This window comes from Crassostrea angulata, chromosome 7, assembly GCF_025612915.1.
Source record: "Crassostrea angulata isolate pt1a10 chromosome 7, ASM2561291v2, whole genome shotgun sequence".
NCBI lineage: Eukaryota > Metazoa > Mollusca > Bivalvia > Ostreida > Ostreidae > Magallana > Magallana angulata.
Window position 1 is genome coordinate 16171346 of NC_069117.1, and position 23396 is coordinate 16194741.

At 33.6% G+C, this 23396-nt stretch overlaps 2 protein-coding genes across 2 annotated transcripts; both read right to left on the reverse strand.

Moving 5' to 3' along the window:
• Positions 1-8095: 8095 nt before the first annotated feature.
• LOC128156851 (uncharacterized) lies at positions 8096-10239 on the reverse strand. The gene is made up of 3 exons (XM_052819160.1): positions 10209-10239; positions 9370-9627; positions 8096-9159 (listed from the first exon to the last, which is right to left on the reverse strand). Exons 1-3 carry the CDS (start codon positions 10237-10239, stop codon positions 8885-8887), a joined length of 564 nt encoding a protein of 187 aa, XP_052675120.1. The 3' UTR covers positions 8096-8884.
• Positions 10240-13189: 2950 nt separating this feature from the next.
• Positions 13190-22242, reverse strand: LOC128156605 (uncharacterized). The gene is made up of 3 exons (XM_052818800.1): positions 22087-22242; positions 14095-14352; positions 13190-13945 (listed from the first exon to the last, which is right to left on the reverse strand). Exons 1-3 carry the CDS (start codon positions 22142-22144, stop codon positions 13674-13676), a joined length of 588 nt encoding a protein of 195 aa, XP_052674760.1. The 5' UTR covers positions 22145-22242; the 3' UTR covers positions 13190-13673.
• Positions 22243-23396: the final 1154 nt, after the last annotated feature.

Sequence of the window (23396 nt, forward strand, 5' to 3'; positions counted from 1 at the left end):
TTACTGCAAAATAATGCGTATTTGGAATTGACGATTGCCGATCTGCCCCGGCTTTTATTTTGCCACGGCCCGGTTTTGCTTACCCATTTTACCAAGACTCGTATTCCATACTTCTAAAACGAGGTTCTTTGTTTAAAGCAGCCATGACATTATACGAAAAAGGGTCGATCTGACTATGATGAATTTGCTTGTTGTGCAACAGTTCGCGTATGAAGGGGAATTTTTGAAAGATGAAAAATATATTGGTGCCGATTTTGTGAAGTAAATTGAGGCTAAATATTTCAATGCGTTGACAGTTTTCACACATGACGTTGATGTTAGCTTGTTCTGATTTTCGTTTCGTTTTCATTATTTATGCTTTGTAACCTGGAAACTGTCGTCTGTATTTCGTGATTTTTACGTATCAAATCAAACAGAGACTTCGGTAAATCAAACAGTTACGTTAACTGTTTACCTGCGCAAATTAAGCAAAATCTGATGTAGGAGTACTGAAATACAATTCATTCTATCGGTAATTCGGCATTATTTTTTGCGTAATGGTAGATTAATGCAATAGGTTTTTGTTAAGATGCTCGGCATTTTCTCTAGTTTATTCAGTTTAAATAGAGTTTGATATCGCTTACGGAAATATGTAGGTATATACATGTATATATATGATTCATTTCGAAAAAATAAATTGTGTTCTTTATTTGTTATACATGTAGTGCATGTTTCTTGTGTTTAATTGTTAACAATTTCTATTTACTAACCATTTTTGAGTGTTTGCTTCGAATTATAAGCAAGATACAGAGAATTGCTAGCAATTCTATATGTTTGTACACAGATCTTAAAAGCTAAAGATTAAATCAAAGTACTGATAGTACTGAAAAGCGCTAACCCAGCTTCTGTATGTATATAACAGATATATGTATATAGCATTTCAGCTTCTGTATACGCACTATATTTCCTCATCACTGCATGACAGTCCCTGCAATGATGTATGTAAGCCCCGTACATTAATTTCACAATAACCCGTAAATTAGATTCACAATAGCCCGTGCAGTTATGTGCATAAACCTCTGAAACTGGTTCCCTAACCAGTTTAAATGATGTATACTTTTGCTTAGAGGGGGCGGTTATTCGATGCACCGGAAGTTGAAGTCTAACGACAATAAAGGGCTGAGCTATGCTTAGCGCTTTAAAAAGTAAAATAATTGTCAATATTTATTACGAAAATTTTCAAAACCTGTTCTTCCAGAAACCAACTTATTGAATTGTAAACTTAACCTTTTTAGCTCACCTGAGAATGGGGCCACAATGGGGGGTCGAAGTTTAACAAATTAATATATAGAGTAAATCTTTAGAAATCCTCTTCTCAGAAACTAATCGGCCAGGAAAGCTGAAACGTGTGTGGAAGCATCCTCAGGTAGTGTAGATTCAAAGATGTTAAAATCATGACCCCTGGGGATAGGGTGGGGCCACAATGGAGGGTCGAAGTTTAACATATGAATATAAAAAGTAAATTTTTAAAAATCTTCTTCTCAGAAACTAATTGGCCAGGAAAGCTGACACTTGTGTGGATGCATCCTTATGTAATGAAGATTCAAATTTGTGAAAATCATGACCCCCGGGGGTAGGTTTGGGCCACAATGGGAGATCGACGTTTTACATAGGAATATACACAGTTAATCTTTAAAAATCTTCTTCTCAGAAACAAATCAGCCAGGAAAGCTGACACTTGTGTGGATGCATCCTCAGGTAGTGTAAATTCAAAGTTGTAAAAATCATGACCCCCGGGGGTAGGGTTGGGCCACAATGGGGGATCGAAGTTTAACATAGGAATATAAACAGTAAATCTTTAAAAATCTTCTTCTCAGTAACTAATTCGAAGGCAAAGCTGGAACTTGTGTGGAAGCATCCTCAGGTAGTGAAGATTCAAAGTTGTGAAAACCATGACCCCTGGGGGTAGGTTGGGGCCACAATGGGGGATTGAAGTTAAACATATGATTATATACAGTAAATCTTTAAAAATCTTCTTCTCAGAAACTAATTAGCCAGGAAAGCTAAAACTTGTGTGGAAGCATCCTAAGTTAGTGTAGATTCAAATTTGTGAAAAGCATGACCCCTGGGGGTAGGTTTGGGCCACGATAGGAGGTCGATATTTTACATAGGAATAAACAGAGTCATCTTTAAAAATCTTCTTCTTAGAAACTAATCAGCCAGGAAAGCTGGAACTTGTGTGAAAGCATCCTCAGGTAGTGTAGATTCAAAGTTGTGAAAATAATGATCCCCAGGGGTAGGGTGGGGCCACAATGGGGGGGGGGGGGTCAAAGTTTAACAAAGGAATTTATAGGGTAAATCTTTAAAAATCTTCTCAGAAACTAATCAGCCAGATGATTCTTTATAATTGTTAAGACTTTGGCCTCAGGACAATTCATTGGCCTCACGAGAAGGTTGAGAGTTTACTGTACGTTTATATCCCATATATAAACTATTGTTAGGGATCTTTTTGAGAACTGCAATACTCAACACATGATATGACTATAAAATCATCCTGTTAGAAAAGGGACTAATGATTATAAACATTAGAATATCCAGGGGAAAATGGATTTTATTTATACAGGATTTACAGTAAAACACGCTTATAACGAAGTCCCAGGGACGTTCAATTTTACTTCGTTATAAGCGTAACTCGTTATATCCGTCAAGTTTACAACATGTAATATAGTCACGGGGAATGAAAATCACTTCGCTTTAAGCGTTAATTCATTATAAGCGTGTTCGTTATAACCGTGTTTTACTGTACATGAATTATTGTATATTGTCCAGATAGTTTGTATTATGACTCCATTGAGCTGATTTTATCATACCTATTGTTCCTCAGGTGAGCTATGTGGCCCATGGGCCTCTTGTTTGAGGGGACTATACTTAATAAATAGCAAAAGAAGATTATTCAAAGAATTTAATTGACATGCTGTATGAAAACTGGCAAAGCAGTAAAACTTTTTGGAAAAAGGTTTATCAACAAATTTTTCAAACAGATTAAAATCTTGAAAGCAATAATTTGTTAAAAAAAAACTACAACACAACCTCTAAATGATAATCCTCTTCTTAAAGCTTTACTCGACACGTGGCATATTAATTTACAATTCAAACGAATCTTAGATTTATCTCCAGCAAAATTAAAAATCCACCATTTTTTAACGACTTTCAATACAAAACAACTGTCAAATTGAAAAATAATGATCATATTAAATGACAATGCCTAAACCATCTGTTATAAAAGATGACGCCCCTTTTTATTTCCGTTTTTTTAAAGTTAATTTATTATTCACTAAATTTTATAGTTTCATAGTATTTGCTCCCTTTTCAAACTATACTCCCACGTGTACAAATTTAATTATTGTCATTCCGTTGATAAAATCAGTATTACAATCAGATAACCCTCCCCCTCCCTGAAAAATTCAAACTTAAAATTATATGCATGTACAGTGAAATGATCTAAAATAGGTCTTAGCCAGCCCATCCCGAAAAAGGCTATTCCTATTACATTGTACTCTCCCCTCGGAAAACTTTTCAGACCTGAGTAACTCAGGTTTCCTAAAAATTGTATTAAAAATTGGTTAGTTGCGATTTTGTTTCTACAGGACCCACGAAAACGAGCCATTCAGACAATTCTTGCGCGTATGTTTTTTAATTTACTCGTGAAGTAAACTATATACTGACTTAATAAGAATATTCAAAACTATGTTACAAAATGTCATCTTGCAGTTTTAAGCAAATTCTTTATCAAGGGTCAAAGATATATGTGTCGAATGTAGTCTTTTACATTCCATCATGCATTGCGATTCTCTTAATAACAGAATCAATTACGTCCCTTTGTAAATAGACTACCCTTGCCATCTTTTATAAATGCATTAATTTTAATATACTACATGTAGTAACAAAAAATAACTTTATATACCATTTAAACACCATAATTTATTCTAATAAAAGTTTGTTATTTTAAATTCAAATAAACGTGAATTTACGATAACTGACATGGTCAGTATAGAGGCAAATCAGAATATTGACATACTCGCTGTAGGAATCACGTACGCGTTAAAAAGCAATGAACCAAATTAGCAAGGAAAATAATTTAAATGCACTTAATAGGTCTTAAATATGTAAATAAAAAAATCAATTAAAAGGAAAATAAAATCCTTATTTAAAAGTATTAATATTTTTTTTGGGGGGGGGGGAGGGGTTAGTAAAAGGACAGTGTAAGTATGGACTTAATTTTTGCGTCGTCGTTTTCTTGTAAACTACAAGGCTAATTGTTACCAGTTTTAGTGTGAAGCAACTCTATGGTAGTTTAAATCTAAATTGGGAAATTAATTTCTCCACCACCCTTGTACGCCATAGGCTGGGTTAAATGTGCAAAAAATTCAAATTTTTTAGAACCTTAATTCTCTCCTCGGAAACATGTGGGGAAAATATTGAATGCATTGTTATGATTTACCAAAATTGTGAAATTTTGTGGCCTATGGGTCAGGGGTTACGGCCCAAGGTGTGGCCAATATCGCCATAGAGTAAAAATATATCAAAACTTATAAAATCTTCTTCCCTACTCCTGTACATATTTGATATAAAACTAAATCCATGGTTCTAATTTCTAAGAAGTTCTTTACCTAAAGTGCAAAATCAATGGTCACTGGGACAGGTGACAGGGCGGAGCCAATATCGCCATATAGATAAATTCAATTCTTATAAAATCTTCTGTACTTCAATGCATGTTTGTGGAAAACTTAACGCTTAGTAATGATGTCTATCTCCTTTACCTAAATTGCAAAATTAATTGTCCATAAAACAGGGACCCAGGCCCTAGGACGGGGCCAATATGGCTATATTTTTTTAAAATATTAAAAAAATTCTTCTCTACTTCAGAGGTATTTAAGGAGAGCTAATTGCATGGTTATGATTCCTCCATTTCTTAACACCCCCTTTTTCATGAATAAAATAAATGTTTTTCAAAGATCAAATAATAAAAGTTGCAGTAACAGTCGATGGAATCTCAGATTAGGGTTCATATTTCAAAATGAATCTTAAAATACAAACACAAAACTCTTTGATATGTCATTCTACGCAAGTGACCGTCGAGGCCTGTGTGCATCTTGTTTTATGTTTTATGACAACTATTTGTATACTTGGTGTAAAGGAAATCAATGAGCAGGAAAAATGAACATTCAATAACTTTTGGATACGAATTAAAATGATACTTGAAGCATGTTTTTTTTTTAAATAAATGAGTTATTGAAGGATTCCATTTGCATTTGCGTTAAGTTTTTTGTAACAAATACCATTATAAATCAAGAAAATGAAATCCGGATTTTTATGGTCCAAAAATTTAAGACTTATCAAACCGATATTATGAATGTTTTGCTAAACTTATAAATGAGGAGAGATTACTGCTGAATATAAAAGAATGGTTGAACGGAGGCCTCGATTTGTATGATTTAAAACAAGAAGCCCATTTGCCATATTGCTTACCTGAAAAATAGTGATTGCACGATTCTATTTCGAAATGTTTATAAATGAAACTCATTAAGAATATTGTAAAACTCATATTCCAGGATCTGATAATACATTAAACGATAAATCAATAAATCAAAGAAGCATTTTTGGACATTATATCCCAAGATCTAAGATCTAAGATGCATCAATTGACCAACTTTATTATCCTAAGCCTTAATGTATTAAAGATAACAAAAATGTAAAATGGACTATATATAATAATGAAAAATAAGTGGAAAAAGTTACCGTGACCATAATATGGGGATATGAAGATGCTTACATAGTAAAATAACTTAACGTAGCATTGTTTTTCATGAGAAGAAGATTTTTCAACATATTTCCTATAAACTTCTACGTTGTGCTTTGAACCCTCCCTTCGGTCCCTGCGTTTGCGGGTCATGGTTTTTACCATTTAAAATTACACTATTTGAGGATGCTTGCAAAGTAATCCCACACATTGTAGTGTTGTAGTTATTGAGTAGAAGATTTCAAAACATTATCCCTATATCTTTCTTTGTTGAACTTTGAACCCTCCGAGGGCCCCGGTATTGGCCTGGGGATCACGGTTTGAACAAATCCTCATTATCTGAGGAGACTTGCATAGTAATCTCACAAATTGTAGCATATAAGTTATTAATAAGAAGGTTTTAATCATTTCCCTATATAATTCTATATTGGTTTTTGAACTTCTCCTGGTGTCCCAGTTAAGCCTGGGGGTCACGGTTTTAAAGCTTTAAAATCATTTTCCCTATACAATTCTATATTGTTTTTAACCCCTCTTGGGCCTGGGGGTTACGGTTGTAATGATTGAAAACACTATATGATGATACTTGCATAATAATTTTACAAATTGTAGCATTGTAGTTTTTGATAAGAAGTGTTTTAATCATTTTTCCTATTTATTTTTATCTAGAGCTTTCAAGCCCTTTTGGGTCCTCATTGTTTGATTGAGTAATCTCACAAATTGTAGCTTTGTATCTTTATCGAAAAGAGTTTTAAATATGTTCTTTTTATACTTTTATGTAAAACTTTGACCCAAGTATTGGTCCAGGGGTCTTAATTTGAACAATTTTGAATATACACCGTATACATACAAACATTGATATAAATATTGTCATTTCAGGTGCAGTGATTCTTATAGGATTTTAAAAGACACACACACTATTTTCACTGTTTCGTAATTATCACATATTATATAAAAGGTTTCGCCCTTCATTTTAACGATTTTGAATCCCCTTCCCATCAGGATGCTTTGGTTAAATGTAGCCTAGAATTACCAGTAAAGAAGACAATAATGTGAACATTTTACAGACAAACAACCTTCTTCTGTAAGTGATTTCCAAAATTAAAACGTTGTCATATCCATTTTTTGGTTTAGGCCAAATCATACATTTTTTAGATTATCATATTTTTCTATTATGCCTGCAGTTTCATACAAGCTATGACTAGTTGCCATTAGAAGGAATGTCAATTGTTTTGATACCTTTAATTTTAAATCTTCAATAACAATAAAAAAATGCAATATTTGAAATGTTTATATTTGTCTTTGTTTAATAATAAATTTTTCTCTCGAAATTTTATCTGCAAAAAATTACTTAAAAAGGCATACCTGTTGTGATATTTTAAGGTAAAAACACATTGATAGTCGTTTGATTTTGCATGTCATTCTACTAACACTAACAAAGAATATTTCGGTCTACTTGTTAAGATGGTTCTTTTTCATATTTTTTCCTTTTAAACCCCGTGTCCCTTTGACTTTGAATACCTGATGTTTTTAAGCTTTAGCGAATCTTTTAAGTAAAATTGACTGCAATCGACCATGAACGATTCTTATTTTGATCTTTACATATTATTTCATTTTATTAAGATATGGAAGTTGAATAGGTCAGTACATAGGAGAAGGGAATCAAATGATCTGTTTTCCAATGGAGAAATATCTGATGAACAGCTATACTAGATTATTTAAGGACGATTTTCAATAAAATTGGATCAGGTATATTGGTATTAATTTATCAGTTGGTTTAAGAAAATCTTATAGCTTGATTGACATGATGCATGAAAACTTGTTAAGCAGTTATAACTTGTCAAATTTTCCCGAACTGATAAAAAAACTTTATTGATTTTAATTTTTAATGATTGGTCAAAAACAAAGACACATGTACAACTTCTAATGATAACCGTCTTTGTTCTTTGGATAGCTTTGCTCGACAGATTGGCATATTGGTTTACAATTCAAACTTACAATATGATATATTTATCTACAGCAGTAGAGTAGCACTACTCTTTTAACGATCTTCGTTGCAAAACAAACTGTCGTATCGGAAAAAAATGTTCATTGGAAACAAAAATTAAATTACATTGCTTAAACTATACATGTATTTAGATAACGAGATTCGTAATTATAAGCCTAATAAGAGAGTTCTACTTGGAGAGGTGTAATTAAATATTATTTGTCAAAAAAATACATTGCAATGACAAATAACAACAAAACTCTTTTTTGATTAAAAGTTTTATTAGCTTTCTCTAGAACAATCTAAATCAGCTTACTAATATATACCAGTAATGCAACTGCATGCATGTGGGTACATTATTTTGGGCTGCAAGTATATTCAGACGAAAACAATATCAGAAAAGGGATGGAAATAGACACATATATTACTTTTTCATTCTGTTTAATATATCTATGAAATAGCGAATAAATAATCATGACTTTATAGCACTACAATTTTACGTGAAATATTTGGCAAAGGGGACGGGAAAGTGGTTAACATTATAGATACTTACATGTATGTAGAGGCAAGCAAGTTCCCGTATTTTCCATTTTAATTAAAAATAATCTTATTTTTGTAAAAGGTTCTAATTTTTCCCCCCTAAAGACCACCTTTTGGTGGAGGCATTAAAGATTTAATATTTCAAATAAGGTATTGAGACTATAAAATTTTAACAAATGTTTAGCTAGTCGTAGACATTTTAGATTATATTCGTTTCCTTCCTATAAAAAGGTTCCGTATAAAGATTAACAAACATATTTAAATTTTAACCCCAAATTTTTTTTTCTTACTTGATCTTATGTGAAATTTTAATTTAAATATAATAGGTAATTTTCTTATCATGAAGCCTGCTTAATTACTATCCTACTTCATTAATTCGAATTTCTGTCTTTCATTTTTTACTATATCATAAGTATCATTAGCTCCAACAGATAGGGTGTAAAAATGATGATTTACTTGTCAATCTGTTATAGTAAGGCAAATGGTATTCTATTTTGGTAATGAAAACAATTCCAATAATGCAAACAACAATAATCTACGTTATATTCATGCTAATTTTCTTCTCCTAAAAAGTCAGCTGTCTACAAGAGTCTCCAAGATGATAAAATGTGTAAAACAAGGACGGCTGTGAGCATGAGCGGTTCCGGAGTTTCTGTGATTGACGCTCCTCTATGGATATCGGTTATGCAGACCTGACCGGTGAATTCTCCAGCTGATACCAATGTGTGCAGGAGAGTAAACGATGAATTCCATGGTATGCTCATCATATTTTTCTTTGTTTCAATATGACACCCACTTTCCCAATCGGTCTGATTAGCACAATCTCTGTGAACCACGTCACTTGTTACATGGACACCTACAATGTGCAAAATTAACCTATGTTCTTGACATCAAAATTGTTTGTAAAAATAAATGAAAAATGTTAACCTCAGTGAAAAAGGATCTATCTTATGTATCTAAGGATTTTAATTTTGCTTGAATTTTTCTTCACGAGACCATTGTTCTTTATTTCTAGAGTTGACGATTGAATTTTACAACTGGATAGGAAATGGAGTGATAATCTCACCTGGTAATCCAACTAGCTCTGTAAATATCAAAGAGCCGGTTATATTCAAACAACCAGAACGGACGGTGTCCGAGGGCTCCTGGCAGGTGGCGTCCGAGACCTGGGTAGCGCTGCTTCCCAGGGTGGCTGTGTTACACGACGCAGCAGAGTACGAGGACGATATGACACCATCCATCACTGCCAAGGTGGGAGCATCAGTGATCTGAGAGAGATCCACGTTGCTGAGATACGTACATTTTACACAGGACAGACTCAGTCCTAAAACAAAAGATATAGTATCAGCTACTAAACTCAGATTGTCAACATAATAACGAAATATAATTTTTTATTGGTGTTTACTTTTGATAATATAGTAGTATGCAGAGGCAAGTGAAGAAAAATTAGCTCTTGTAAAAACTTATTCGATGCTCTTTTCACTTAATGTTTTTTTAAATTATGATTAAATTTTAATTAAGGGTGTGAAGTGCGGCCATATTGTACGTTTGAGAAAAAGAATGTAAACATTTCTTGAACTGGCTTGTTACTGCCCGAAACTGACCAAAAATGTTGTCAAAAGATATTAAAGCAATAAATATGAAGTCCTACATGTTATTTTGATTGAAAAGTATGCATACAAGAACAGGACAATGCCTTTTTAATCACTCAGAACAGCTGTCGAACTGTGCATCTACAGACTTATTTTGAAATTAAAAATCTGAAAAAATATGAAAGGGGTTCATTGGTCTCCTCTCTACAACCATTTGTTAAAAAAGTTAGAATTTTGCTAATTTCAGTTGTAACAAATATTCACAGAATCTGCAATGAATTTTAACAAAAGGTCCACAGACCTTGGCTTTTACCTATGTAGAGAGCTACATTTGTATGCTTCATTTTGGAGTCAAGTTCCTGATTCGAGACGTCTGTGACTATCTTTTATGCACTTTCTTTTATCCGAAAGTTGAATGTAAGAATATTCAACAGTAAATGAAAAGTAATATTTTTGAATTTAAAATATACTTAATGACCATGAAAATGTGTAATTATAAAATGTGTAATAAGTACTCGAAAATGGTATCAAAAGCATACTTTGAAGTTGACATATTGCATGCATGTACAATACAAGCCTATATATCATTCTAATCACAATGTTTCCTTACAATACCCCCGTATGTCTTCTTATTAAGAAAACTAAATACTAACAAAGGCGTTTATTTCCATTACTTATGTTATAGTGCAAGTGTGTTTGGGGGATGGTTGTACGCTGCAATATTTGTATTCTCCATGCTTATTGACAAAAATTATCAATATTTTTAAATAATTAACGAAATCATTTTACTTACACGTAAATATATTGAAGTGTGAACATACATACCTGAATTCACAGACAGAATAAAAATCAAACTTCTTAAGAATATGTTACACAAAGTCATCTTGCAAATTCGAGTATCAGAGACAGCTGTGTGAAATGGTTTATATGTACGCCAAGCCATGTATTACTACCATCTCGATAGTAAAATCGATTTCACAATTTGGTCATTTCTGTATAAGTTTTACCTCTCATTTTATTATATATTGTAGTTATATAAACAATCAAAAGAGAATGTTCTATACATGCAATTTAAGCTTCACTTCACTTCAGTAATAATTAAAGGTTTCTGTTATTTTGACTTCAAATACTTAAGAATTTTCAGAATCGTTAATTGTGAAATCAATAATGAAACTAGAAAAATATTGATGTAATCGGAACGTTGAAACACTAATATGAAAAAAAACCTGATGCATGCAAAAAGAGTGTTATGTTCTCTTAAAATTGACCTATATGACTAATGTAACTTTTAAGGAATCAATTTTATTTTTTAAACTTTCTTTACATCATTTGCAGTTATGTACATTTAAATTAAAATTACATTCGTAATAAATGCACATTTAAGTTAAAATTATATTCGATTCAATTTGATTTTTTAATATATCGGCAATCTAAGAAACTTTGTGGTAAATATGAATTATAATTTGCATAACAAATGTGTGCGTAAGCAATAAATGTAAATTAAAGATGGTAAACAGCAAAAATGCTACTTCACATCAATTGTACTGTAAACTAAGTATTGTTTTGTGCTATATTATAGAACTAGCATTTTTTTTTTACTTTGTTATGTTGTTTTCTTGCGATGATAGTTATGATTTCAACACCATCAGGATTACGTTGTATATGTTGTATATTGTATAATGGTGGTAGACCTATTTGCAATTGGTTTATAATCTTATCTGAAATCACCCTTTTAGAACATTAAAAAACCCTGTTTTATGATGTCGGCTCTGAAAATGTTCTGCTTAAAACTGCTTTTGCAGATGAAACTAATGAGGATTTGCCTGTGCATTTTGACATTTTTGTTAAGATCCCCCCTATCAGGGAAATTCAAACAAAATAGTGAGTAATGTTTAAAAAAAAAGAATTTTCATATCTTTGACAGCGTGAAACTGTAATTAACCCTATTCATTCCTTAGAAATCATTCAGACTTGTTAAGTGTCCTTAGTTATTTTATCATGAAGTAATACCACTCAGGAAAAACAATATCTGTTTTAAAGTCAACATTTACTTTTTTCTTTTTTAATATAACCTTTGTGCTTCTTTGCTCAAGACATTTTATGTAATGAGTGTGGTAATACATCTTTCTGGGTACATCAAATGATCGCAGAATGCTAGAATCTTAATCAAAACGGAGTGGCTTCCTATCATTTAAAGTATTATCTTTACAGCCTTGTATGCCTTAATATGTACTCTCATGAAGGGTGATGTCATGAACGCATTTCCTTGCAAACTTGTGCAAACTTGACGTATTTAGGGTGTGACAAAGAACAAGATTACCATGTGATGTTTTAATATATGATGTGTAAACTTAAACTGCCTATATGACTTGGTATGATGTTTAATTTTAAGTTTGAAGTAGATGTATATTTTTGTGCGAAGATCAATTCCATCATTGTTTAGCCAAGATCGGTACTGTCCACCTTAGCTATAGCCTGCATGGTCATTGTTTACGCAAAGAGCCCGACATATAATCATAAAAACTACAAATGTTTAACCACATATTAAGAACAAAATACTGTTAATTGTGTCGACCTTGATATTACATTTATATTTCTAGGAAATTCCTAGGGAATTGCGGTAGCTTCTATGGCGGACAAGGCAATTCTTACCTCAATCTCGCGTTGTTTCATCGCCCTTTTCATCAACAGTCTTCTGCTTGCTTTCACTTTACATTAAATATAGTGAGGTAATGTATATATATATATATATATATATATATATATATATATATATATATATATATATATATATATATATATATATATATATTTGAGTTTGATTACATCATGGCGGTTCTACTATTTTGTCTTTGATATACGTTTGTTCGAAAATTTGTAATTAAAATATATATACTTTTCACAGATGAGATTATTACCTTTATATATATATATATATATATATATATATATATATATATATATATATATATATATATATATATATATATATATATATATATATATATATATATCACCCCCAAAACACACTATTGTTAAAAATACACCTTTCTTGTAATCTTCTAGTAATCCATGGAGAGAGTGTAACAAATCGCATAATTTATCGTAATTATTTACTTGTAAGTTATATAGATGCAACAAACAGTCATGCTTGGAAGGATAATGCTAAGAATTGCATTTCTAGACAGTTTTCAATGTACGTGGCAATCTTTTTTTTCATACGTAAATAAAACAATTTTTTAAAACCTGTACTTTGTCCCAGTTAACCATTTCCTTTGCGTTTTAAGTGTGTGCTTTCCCATTAATTCTCAATTACTGTAAATTCCTTATATTACGCGAGTACTTAATTCCGCGACCCCGCTGGTTTGTGTCAAATCGCGAGAATTTAAAATCGCGAACGTGGAACTTTTCTCCTTATTTCTCATAGTTTTCAACTCTCAGAAAATAATGGCGAGATTTTAAAATCCGCGAAGGATGCTTCTCGCGATTTTACGCGGATATTAATTCCCCGCGTTTAATTAGGAATTTACAGTAATTCTTCCTATGACTAAGACACTCAATGGTTTCATTCAGTTACCGAATAATAATCTTACCTATTTCAAGATATTTATGCAGCACATTTATCTTTATTATTTTATATACAAAACTACAACATAATATTTTATTAGAAAAGATTTCTCTTTTGAAGCATCCAATCTACAAACATCTTGCTAGGTTGAAAAAACGCGGCCAAAATGACAAAACGTACGGAGTTTTGCAAAAAGCTAGCTACAAGACGCTAAAAAATGAGATAATGTGCAACACAAATACAAAATGCAATCATCAGTGGTCCCAGAGTTTCTGTTATTGGCGCTTTGTTTCCTCCCTGGACGTCTGAGAGGCAGACCTCACCGGTGAATTCTCCAGCAGATACCAAGGGATGCAAGAGAGAAAACGACTGATACCAAGGCAAGTCTGACCAATTCCCCTGTGTTTTACTGATACATCCGCTGCTGAATGTCGTCTGATTTGCACAATCTCTGTGGACAACATTCCCTGTTACATTGACACCTAAAATATCGCATTAATCAGACTTTATGAAAGAAGGAACTTTTCATTCGATGACTTAAATCTGCTTTAAACTATAGATTTTCGAGGCAAATTCTAGAATTGACTGTTGATCGTTTTCAACTGGATAGAAAATTGGCTATAAAGTTTACCTGGTAATCCAACTAGCTCTGTAAATACCAAAGATCCGGTTATATTCAAACAACCAGTACGGACGGTGTCCGAGGGCTCCAGGCAGGTGGCATCCGACACCTGGGTAGCGCTGCTTCCCAGGGTGGCTGTGTCACAAGACGCTGCAGAGTACGACGACGATATCACGCCATTAATCACTGCCAGGGTGGTAGCATCAGTGATCTGGGTGAGATCCACGTTGCTGAGATACGTGCATTTTACACACGACAGACCCAGTCCTAAAAGAGAAGAAAATGGTTACAAAATCAGATTGGCAAAACATTGCTCTCAAAGTACAACCCTCATACTTCCTAAACCCCGATACTTATTGAAAGTTAGAACTATGTGGAGACACTCTTAAATACCGGGTATTATTAGCTCCTTTACGATACGGTTCAAGATTATTTTTTTAAATATGACTACTACTCTATATGTTCCAATTTTAATTCAACATCATTTTCGGAATCCAAGTAATGTACATGTATAGGATACGATTTCGTTCTAACTTTTCAAATTCTCTTTTAAAAAGATTAATTTCAATCTATTAATAAGCCAACGCCGAAGCTATAAACATTTTAGAGCTTTTAAAAAGCACACACACAAATTATGATGTTGAATGTGGTTATAAGCACATGAATCTGATGCATGTACAAACTAGATTTACGCCAAAAGCTTTTATGGGAGGTAGGCACAAACAGTAGGATAATAGAGACGTATGCAGAAGGAACAAGGTCTCACATTGAGTGTCTTATCTACATTTCGTTATTCAACTTAATTGCTTTTTTAGGTTTCATAACAAATAATGGTATACCGATACTTGGTGTAAAGAAATCAACGAGCGAGAAAATTGAATAATAAATACATTTTGGATTCGAATTGAAATGATACTAATGGTTTGTTTCGTTTAATGAGTTAAGTTCGGCCTTCATTCATATACATTGATCACGGTATTAAATTCAACTGAACGGACTTTATTAATTATTGTCAAGTTAATCTCTTATAGGTACATGTACATAGAATTTCATGTGTTAAATGATTTAACAAACAATTGGACACAAAATTTATTGAATGTTTCATTTGCTTTTGCGATTACAATAGTTTTTATGTCAAACAAAACGTTATGAATTAAGAAAATGAAATCCTCAATTTCATGTCCCAAAATTTGAAACCTTTTATACCGATATTATAGATATTTATGTTAAACTTTCAAATGAGAAGAGAATACTGGAATAAAAAGACAGGATGTACAATGGTCTGGATTTGTTTTAGTAAGAAAAAAACTCTGATAAACATACTTCGATCTATTTTATGAACTAATGATTAAGACATGGAAGTTATATCGGTGACATAAAGTGTTTGTTCTGCCTGTCCCTTTCATGCCTATGTCTACCTGTCTTGAGGAACTTGATGTTTTGTTTTTGTTTTGCTCAACAATTTTAAACCGCAGCAGACAAACTATCTAAATTAAGTATGGTTATTCAACAATGAATTCCCATCAAATGCATCCCAAATGCTTTGTATTTTTTAAGACCGTGTTCTCATCTTTAATCAATGCATTTTAAGAACATATTCTCAATATGTATAATTATCATATTTGAACCAATTAATGCATATGAAACTTTGCCTATTATTGTTCTTGGAAATTTTAAATAGACATGCTTCTGATTTATTTGTAGGTTAGATTTTTGACCAAAAACATGATCTTAATGATCTGCATCTCGGAGACACATGCACATTGAGACATGCACATTGAGATTAATTTTTAGACACATGCATTGCTTGCATTTTATACTTATTAAGGCAAAGATCTAGTAAATGGTTCCAGATTGTCTTTTTAGTGATTTATCTAAAATGGTGATTTGATGAATCTTTTCCCTGTACTTGACGGCTTTAAAGAAGTTGTGTAGAAAATTAAACAGTTGTAATAAACTTTTTTAATGTCGTTTTTTGAAGAGACTGTAGGCATTCTAGATATACTTCATTAGTCAAAGTGGACAAAGTTCCGAGATTTGTTTCTTATTAACCGGGTTTTCCAACGGATAACTCCTCCTACAATTTTCAAGATACGAAGTTGTTCTTTTGCAGATCAATTGTACATATGTCAGAGGTGTGCAGAGTGCTAGGATTTTGATTTCTAATTATTTATGAAAAAGGTACCAGCTTTTGAACTTTGTCATTTTTTGGCAAAATATTGCATATATGGTACTCCATTTCACTGGATACGGTAGGTATTGTTTATCAATTCAGGGTTGACATGAATTATGGATACAGTTCACATAAAAGAAAACCCAGTTGCTGTCACATTGAAAGTTTTTCACTTGTTTCCTTCATATTTCATTAAAAAAAAACCCAGTTTTAAACATGATTTTTCTTTGTGTTAACAAAACATTAAAGCTCCATGTTATCCTATCAAACAAAGCTATTGTTATGGAGGATCATTCAAAGAATTTATATTTGAATTTCATAAATCCTAGGCATCTTTTGTTTACAAGATCTTGACCAGAGCCAGAATGAACTGACAATTTATGAAAAATTGCATTTTTCCTTTTTTCATTAGCCCCGCGCCAGTCCGTAGTCCCGATTTACTACTATAAAACACCATAAAATATGTCGGTTAATTCACCTTCCCTTTTATCAACATTTTATGTACCTAACCAAACTATGATTTTGAAATATTCTAAGAAAGGCACTGTGCCGGATAATTATGCCAGTGCCAAGGTGATATTTTTGCATGCGTCTGAGCTGCATGAATAGAAAAATTTAAATGTGCAATAAAATAGACCATTGCTCAAAGAGTTTTTAACCACCTTTGTTATCATTGTATCTCACCTGTTATGTGAGATATTTACCTTTCAAAAATAAATTCCAACAGGAAATTAAATTTTCCCATAGGAGACACAATTTTCTGGTAGGAAATTTCAAAATTCCTATCGGAATACAAGAACTTCTTCTAGGAATTTAAATTCCGGTAGGATTTGCAAAATCCGATAGAATAACTTTATTTCCTCTAGGAGACCTACCTGTCTGAATCAAATTTCTACAGGAAATGCCTTTCTCCTATAAGAAATATCATTCCTATTGGATAATTAGAAAATCCTGTATGAATGTCAATGTTTCCTGAAGGAGGATCATTTCTCCCATTTGAATTATTATTTCCCACGGGGTATTATTTTTTAAAGGTAAATATCTCAACTGTCAGGTGAAACATTAAAAACAAACAAGAGGCCCATGGGCCACATCGCTCACCTGAGGAACAATAGGTATGATAAAATCAGCTTAATCGAGTCATAATACAAACTATCTGGACAATTTAATAATACATGTAGATCCTGTATAAATAAAATCCATTTCCCCCCTGGATATTCTTATGTTTATAATCATTAGTCGCTTTTCTAACAGGCTGAATTTAAAGTCATATCACATTATGAGTATTGCAGTTCTCAAAAAGATACTTAATAATTGTTTATATATGGGATATAAAGCTACATCAAACTCTGAACCTTCTTGTATGCCGAAGAATTGTCCTGGAGTAAAGTCATAATAATTATAAAGAATAATCTGGCTGATTAGTTTCTGAGAAGATTTTTAAAGATTTACTCTATATATTCCTATGTAAAACTTTAACATCCCCCTAATGTGTATATACCCCCCTATAAGTTTCAGCTTTCCTGGCTGATTAGTTTCTGAGAAGAAGATTTTTAAAGATTTACTCTATATATTCCAATGTAAAACTTCAACCCCCATTGTGGCCCCACCCTACCCTCGGGGTCATGATTTTCACAACTTTGAATCTACACTACCTGAGGATGCTTCCACACAAGTTTCAGCTTTCCTGGCTGATTAGTTTTTGAGAAGAAGATTTTTAAAAATTTACTCTATAGATATATTTCTATGAAAAACTTCGACCCCCATTGTGGCCCCACCCTACCCTCGAGGTCCTGATTTTCACAACTTTGAATCTACACTACCTGAGGATGCTTCCACACAAGTTTCAGCTTCCCTAACTGATTAGTTTTTGGGAAGAAGATTTTAAAAGATTTTCTCTATATATTCCTATGTAAAACTTCAACCCGCATGGTGGCCCAATCCTACCCCCGGGGGTCATGATTTTCACAACTTTGAATCTACACTACCTGAGGATGCTTTCGCACAAGTTTCAGCTTTCCTGGCTGATTAGTTTTTGAGAAGAAGATTTTTAAAAATTTACTCTATATATTTTTATGTAAAACTTCAACCCCCATGGTGGCTCCATCCTACCCCCAGGGGTCATGATTTTCACAACTTTGAATTAACACTATCTGAGGATGCTTTCGCACAAGTTTCAGCTTTCCTGGCTGATTAGTTTCTGAGAAGAAGATTTTTAAAGATTTACTGTATATATATTCCAATGTAAAACTTCGACCCCCATTGTGGCCCCATTCATCCCCGGGGGTCATGATTTTCACAACTTTGAATCTACACTACCTAGGGATACTTCCACACAAGTTTTAGCTTTCCTAGCTGATTAGTTTTGGGGAAGAAGATTTTAAAAGATTTTCTCTATATATTACTATGTAAAACTTCGAGCCCCAATTGTGGCCCCACCCTACCCATGGAGGTCATGATTTTCACAACTTTGAATCTACACTACCTGAGGATGCTTCCACACAAGGTTTAGCTTTCTTGGCTGATTAGTTTCTGAGAAGAAGATTTTTAAAGATTTACTCTATATATTCCAATGTAAAACTTCAACCCCCATGGTGGCCACATCCTACCCCTGGAGGTCATGATTTTCACAACTTTGAATCTACACTACCTGAGGATGCTTTCCCACAAGTTTCAGCTCTCCTGGCTGATTAGTTTTTGAGAAGAAGATTTTTAAAGATTTACTCTATATAGTTCTATGTAAAACTTCGACCCCCATTGTGGCCCCACCCTACCCCCGGGGGTCATGATTTTCACAACTTTGAATCTACACTACCTGAGGATGCTTCTACACAAGGTTTAGCTTTCCTGGCTGATTAGTTTTGGGGAAGAAGATTTTAAAAGATTTACTCTATATATTACTATGTAAAACTTCGAGCCCCAATTGTGGCCCCACCCTACCCATGGGGGTCATGATTTTCACAACTTTGAATCTACACTACCTGAGGATGCTTCCACACAAGTTTCAGCTTCCCTAACTGATTAGTTTTTGGGTAGAAGATTTTAAAAGATTTTCTCTATATATTCCTATGTAAAACTTCAACCCGCATGGTGGCCCCATCCTACCCCCGGGGGTCATGATTTTCACAACTTTGAATCTACACTACCTGAGGATGCTTTCGCACAAGTTTCAGCTTTCCTGGCTGATTAGTTTTTGAGAAGAAGATTTTTAAAGATTTACTCTATATATTTTTATGTAAAACTTCAACCCCCATGGTGGCTCCATCCTACCCCCAGGGGTCATGATTTTCACAACTTTGAATTAACACTATCTGAGGATGCTTTCGCACAAGTTTCAGCTTTCCTGGCTGATTAGTTTCTGAGAAGAAGATTTTTAAAGATTTACTGTATATATATTCCAATGTAAAACTTCGACCCCCATTGTGGCCCCATTCATCCCCGGGGGTCATGATTTTCACAACTTTGAATCTACACTACCTAGGGATACTTCCACACAAGTTTTAGCTTTCCTAGCTGATTAGTTTTGGGGAAGAAGATTTTAAAAGATTTTCTCTATATATTACTATGTAAAACTTCGAGCCCCAATTGTGGCCCCACCCTACCCATGGGGGTCATGATTTTCACAACTTTGAATCTACACTACCTGAGGATGCTTCCACACAAGGTTTAGCTTTCTTGGCTGATTAGTTTCTGAGAAGAAGATTTTTAAAGATTTACTCTATATATTACTATGTAAAACTTCGAGCCCCAATTGTGGCCCCACCCTACCCATGGGGGTCATGATTTTCACAACTTTGAATCTACACTACCTGAGGATGCTTCTACACAAGATTTAGCTTTCCTGGCTGATTAGTTTTGGGGAAGAAGATTTTAAAAGATTTTCTCTATATATTCCTATGTAAAACTTCAACCCCCATGGTGGCCCCATCCTACCCCCGGGGGTCATGATGTTCACAACTTTGAATCTACACTACCTGAGGATGCTTTCGCACAAGTTTCAGCTTTCCTGGCTGATTAGTTTCTGAGAAGAAGATTTTTAAAGATTTACTGTATATATATTCCAATGTAAAACTTCGACCCCCATTGTGGCCCCATTCACCCCCGGGGGTCATGATTTTCACAACTTTGAATCTACACTACCTAGGGATACTTCCACACAAGTTTTAGCTTTCCTGGCTGATTAGTTTCTGAGAAGAAGATTTTTAAAGATTTACTCTATATATTACTATGTAAAACTTCGAGCCCCAATTGTGGCCCCACCCTACCCATGGGGGTCATGATTTCACAACTTTGAATCTACACTACCTGAGGATGCTTCCACACAAGGTTTAGCTTTCTTGGCTGATTAGTTTCTGAGAAGAAAATTTTTAAAGATTTACTCTATATATTCCAATGTAAAACTTCAACCCCCATTGTGGCCCCACCCTACCCTCGGGGTCATGATTTTCACAACTTTGAATCTACACTACCTGAGGATGCTTCCACACAAGTTTCAGCTTTCCTGGCTGATTAGTTTTTGAGAAGAAAATTTTTAAAGATTTACTGTATATAGTTCTATGTAAAACTTCGACCCCCATTGTGGCCCCACCCTACCCCCGGGGGTCATGATTTTCACAACTTTGAATCTACACTACCTAATGGTACCTTATCAGATCTAATGGCTGATAAGTCTCTAAGAAGAAGATTTTAAAAGATTTACTCTATATATTCCTATGTAAAACTTCAACCCCCAATGTGGCCTCACCCTACCCACGGGGTCATGACTTTCACAACTTTGAATCTACACTACATACAGATACTTCCACACAAGTTTCAGCTTTCCTAACTGATTAGTATTTGGGAAGAAGATTTTAAAAGATTTACTCTATATATTCCTATGTAAAACTTCAACCCGCATGGTGGCCCCATCCTACCCCCGGGGGTCATGATTTTCACAACTTTGAATCTACACTACCTAATGGTACCTTATCAGATCTAATGGCTGATAAGTCTCTGAGAAGAAGATTTTAACAGATTTACTCTATATATTCCTATGTAAAACTTCAACCCCCAGTGTGGCCTCACCCTACCCCCGGGGTCATGATTTTCACAACTTTGAATGTACACTACATACGGATACTTCCACACAAGTTTCAGCTTTTCTGGCTCATTAGTTTCTGAGAACAAGATTTTTGAAAATTTCTCGAAATTTTTCATTAATTTCCAATTATCTCCCCTTAAAAACGGGTGTTGCTCTTAATTTTCACAACTTTGAATTCCCTTTGCCTAAGGATGATTTGTGCCAAGTTTGGTTGAAATTGGCCCAGTAGTTCTTGAGAAGATGTTGAAAATGTGAAAAGTTTACGGACAGACGGACGGACAGACGGACGACAGACAAAATGTGATCAGAATAGCTCACTTGAGCTTTCAGCTCAGGTGAGCTAAAAAAGATATACATTCTCTAGACAATGATCTATCACTTGATGAAATGAAATTTCCCTAAATGCATCTTAAAAGTGTCACCTTGTCACTGCCATAATTATCCGGCACAATGTTTACTAATAAACGTCAACTGAAAATATAATTTGATGATCTAGAACATTTTAAATTAGTTTTTCAGAAAAAGTATTAAAACCATGTATGAAGATGTATTCGAATACATTTCAGATTCAAGTATTCTGTATCCGCATGAAACCTTTTCTGTGCATGTAATTTTCATCTACATACAAGAAAACTGAAGGAAACTGTTTCCACTCGAAACAACATTAGAAGTAATATTTTATCCTCCTTGCAGCGTGGAAGAAATTGCAAAAAACCCAACATTTCATTCACACTTATATTTCTCTTACCTGCATTCACTGACTGAATAAAAATCAAACTTTTTAGGAATATGTTGCCCAACGTCATCTTCCCGATCTGAGTAAATGTTGTATCAAGGGTTATGGATATGTATGTCAAAGTTTTGTTTCAAACCCAGTTATGCTCAACCATGCATTACGACCCTCTCAATTACAGAATCAAATATACAACTAAGTCTATTTTGCACAAGTTATCTTTCTCATCTTATTTTATGTTATTGTATGTAAATGTAAACAACAGAACCTGAGGATACTTTGCATTTAAATCCCGTGACTCTGATTATGTATCACTTAATTAAACCACGAGGTAACCGGTTAAAATACATGACCTATGCAAGTTAAAAGAAATCAACTTTTTAAATTTTTATTACCGACTTTATTTTCAGTTGATGGATTCGGAAATGGTTCTTAGAATTTATTTAACGAGCATTCAAATTCAAATTTCGTGTATATGCATGAATGCAGTTTTTATTTTTGTATTTTATGTCCTGAGTCATCTGTGCTTTCAACGCCGGGATAAAAGAACTGCATTGCTTTATACGGTTAATGGTGGTTGATTCAGCTGCGACGTGAAACCATGCTGCTAACACTTTTAAAAAAATTTTTTTTTCAGTTGGCTCTGAGTAGTAATGATAAAAAACTGTTGTGTAATACGGATAACAGTGATGGGGTTTTGCATGTGCTTTATTATACCTGTTCGTTAAGACCAGTCCTATCAGGGAATTTCAAACCAAAGAGGGGAGCATTTTTTAAAAATAGATTTTTAAAGCTGTTACGACGTAGAACTGTAATTAACCCTTTTCATCCCTATAAAGGAATGCCTTTGGGATAAAATACACAAAGTGTCCTTTTTATCGTGGTAGACTAAAAACCAAACGTAACAAAAATAACTTTAAAACACATTTAACTTGCCAAGTTTCATAGCAAATAGGTCTTTAGTTATATTTTCCATGAAATATACCGTGTAACAGAAACCTAATGAAACTGTATTATACAGCTCACTGAATGTAATATCTAATTCAAATTGGGGTTGTTTCCCTTCAATTAAGATATTGGCAAAATAACCCGTATGCCCTGTATAGATTCATTGTCAAGTACTTGTGTCAAATATTATTAAATAAAAGAGAAAGAAAGACAGAAAGAAAAAGGGTCAGTCTTGAACGAGGCAATCGAGGTTATTTTTCCGCTTTTCGGAAATGTTCAAAGACGATTAGTATTTGTATGTAACCTAGGGAGAAGCAATTTGGTTTATAAATAGTTTTTTTTTTAATATGCTTAAGAATGCAATCATTGTGCGGAGT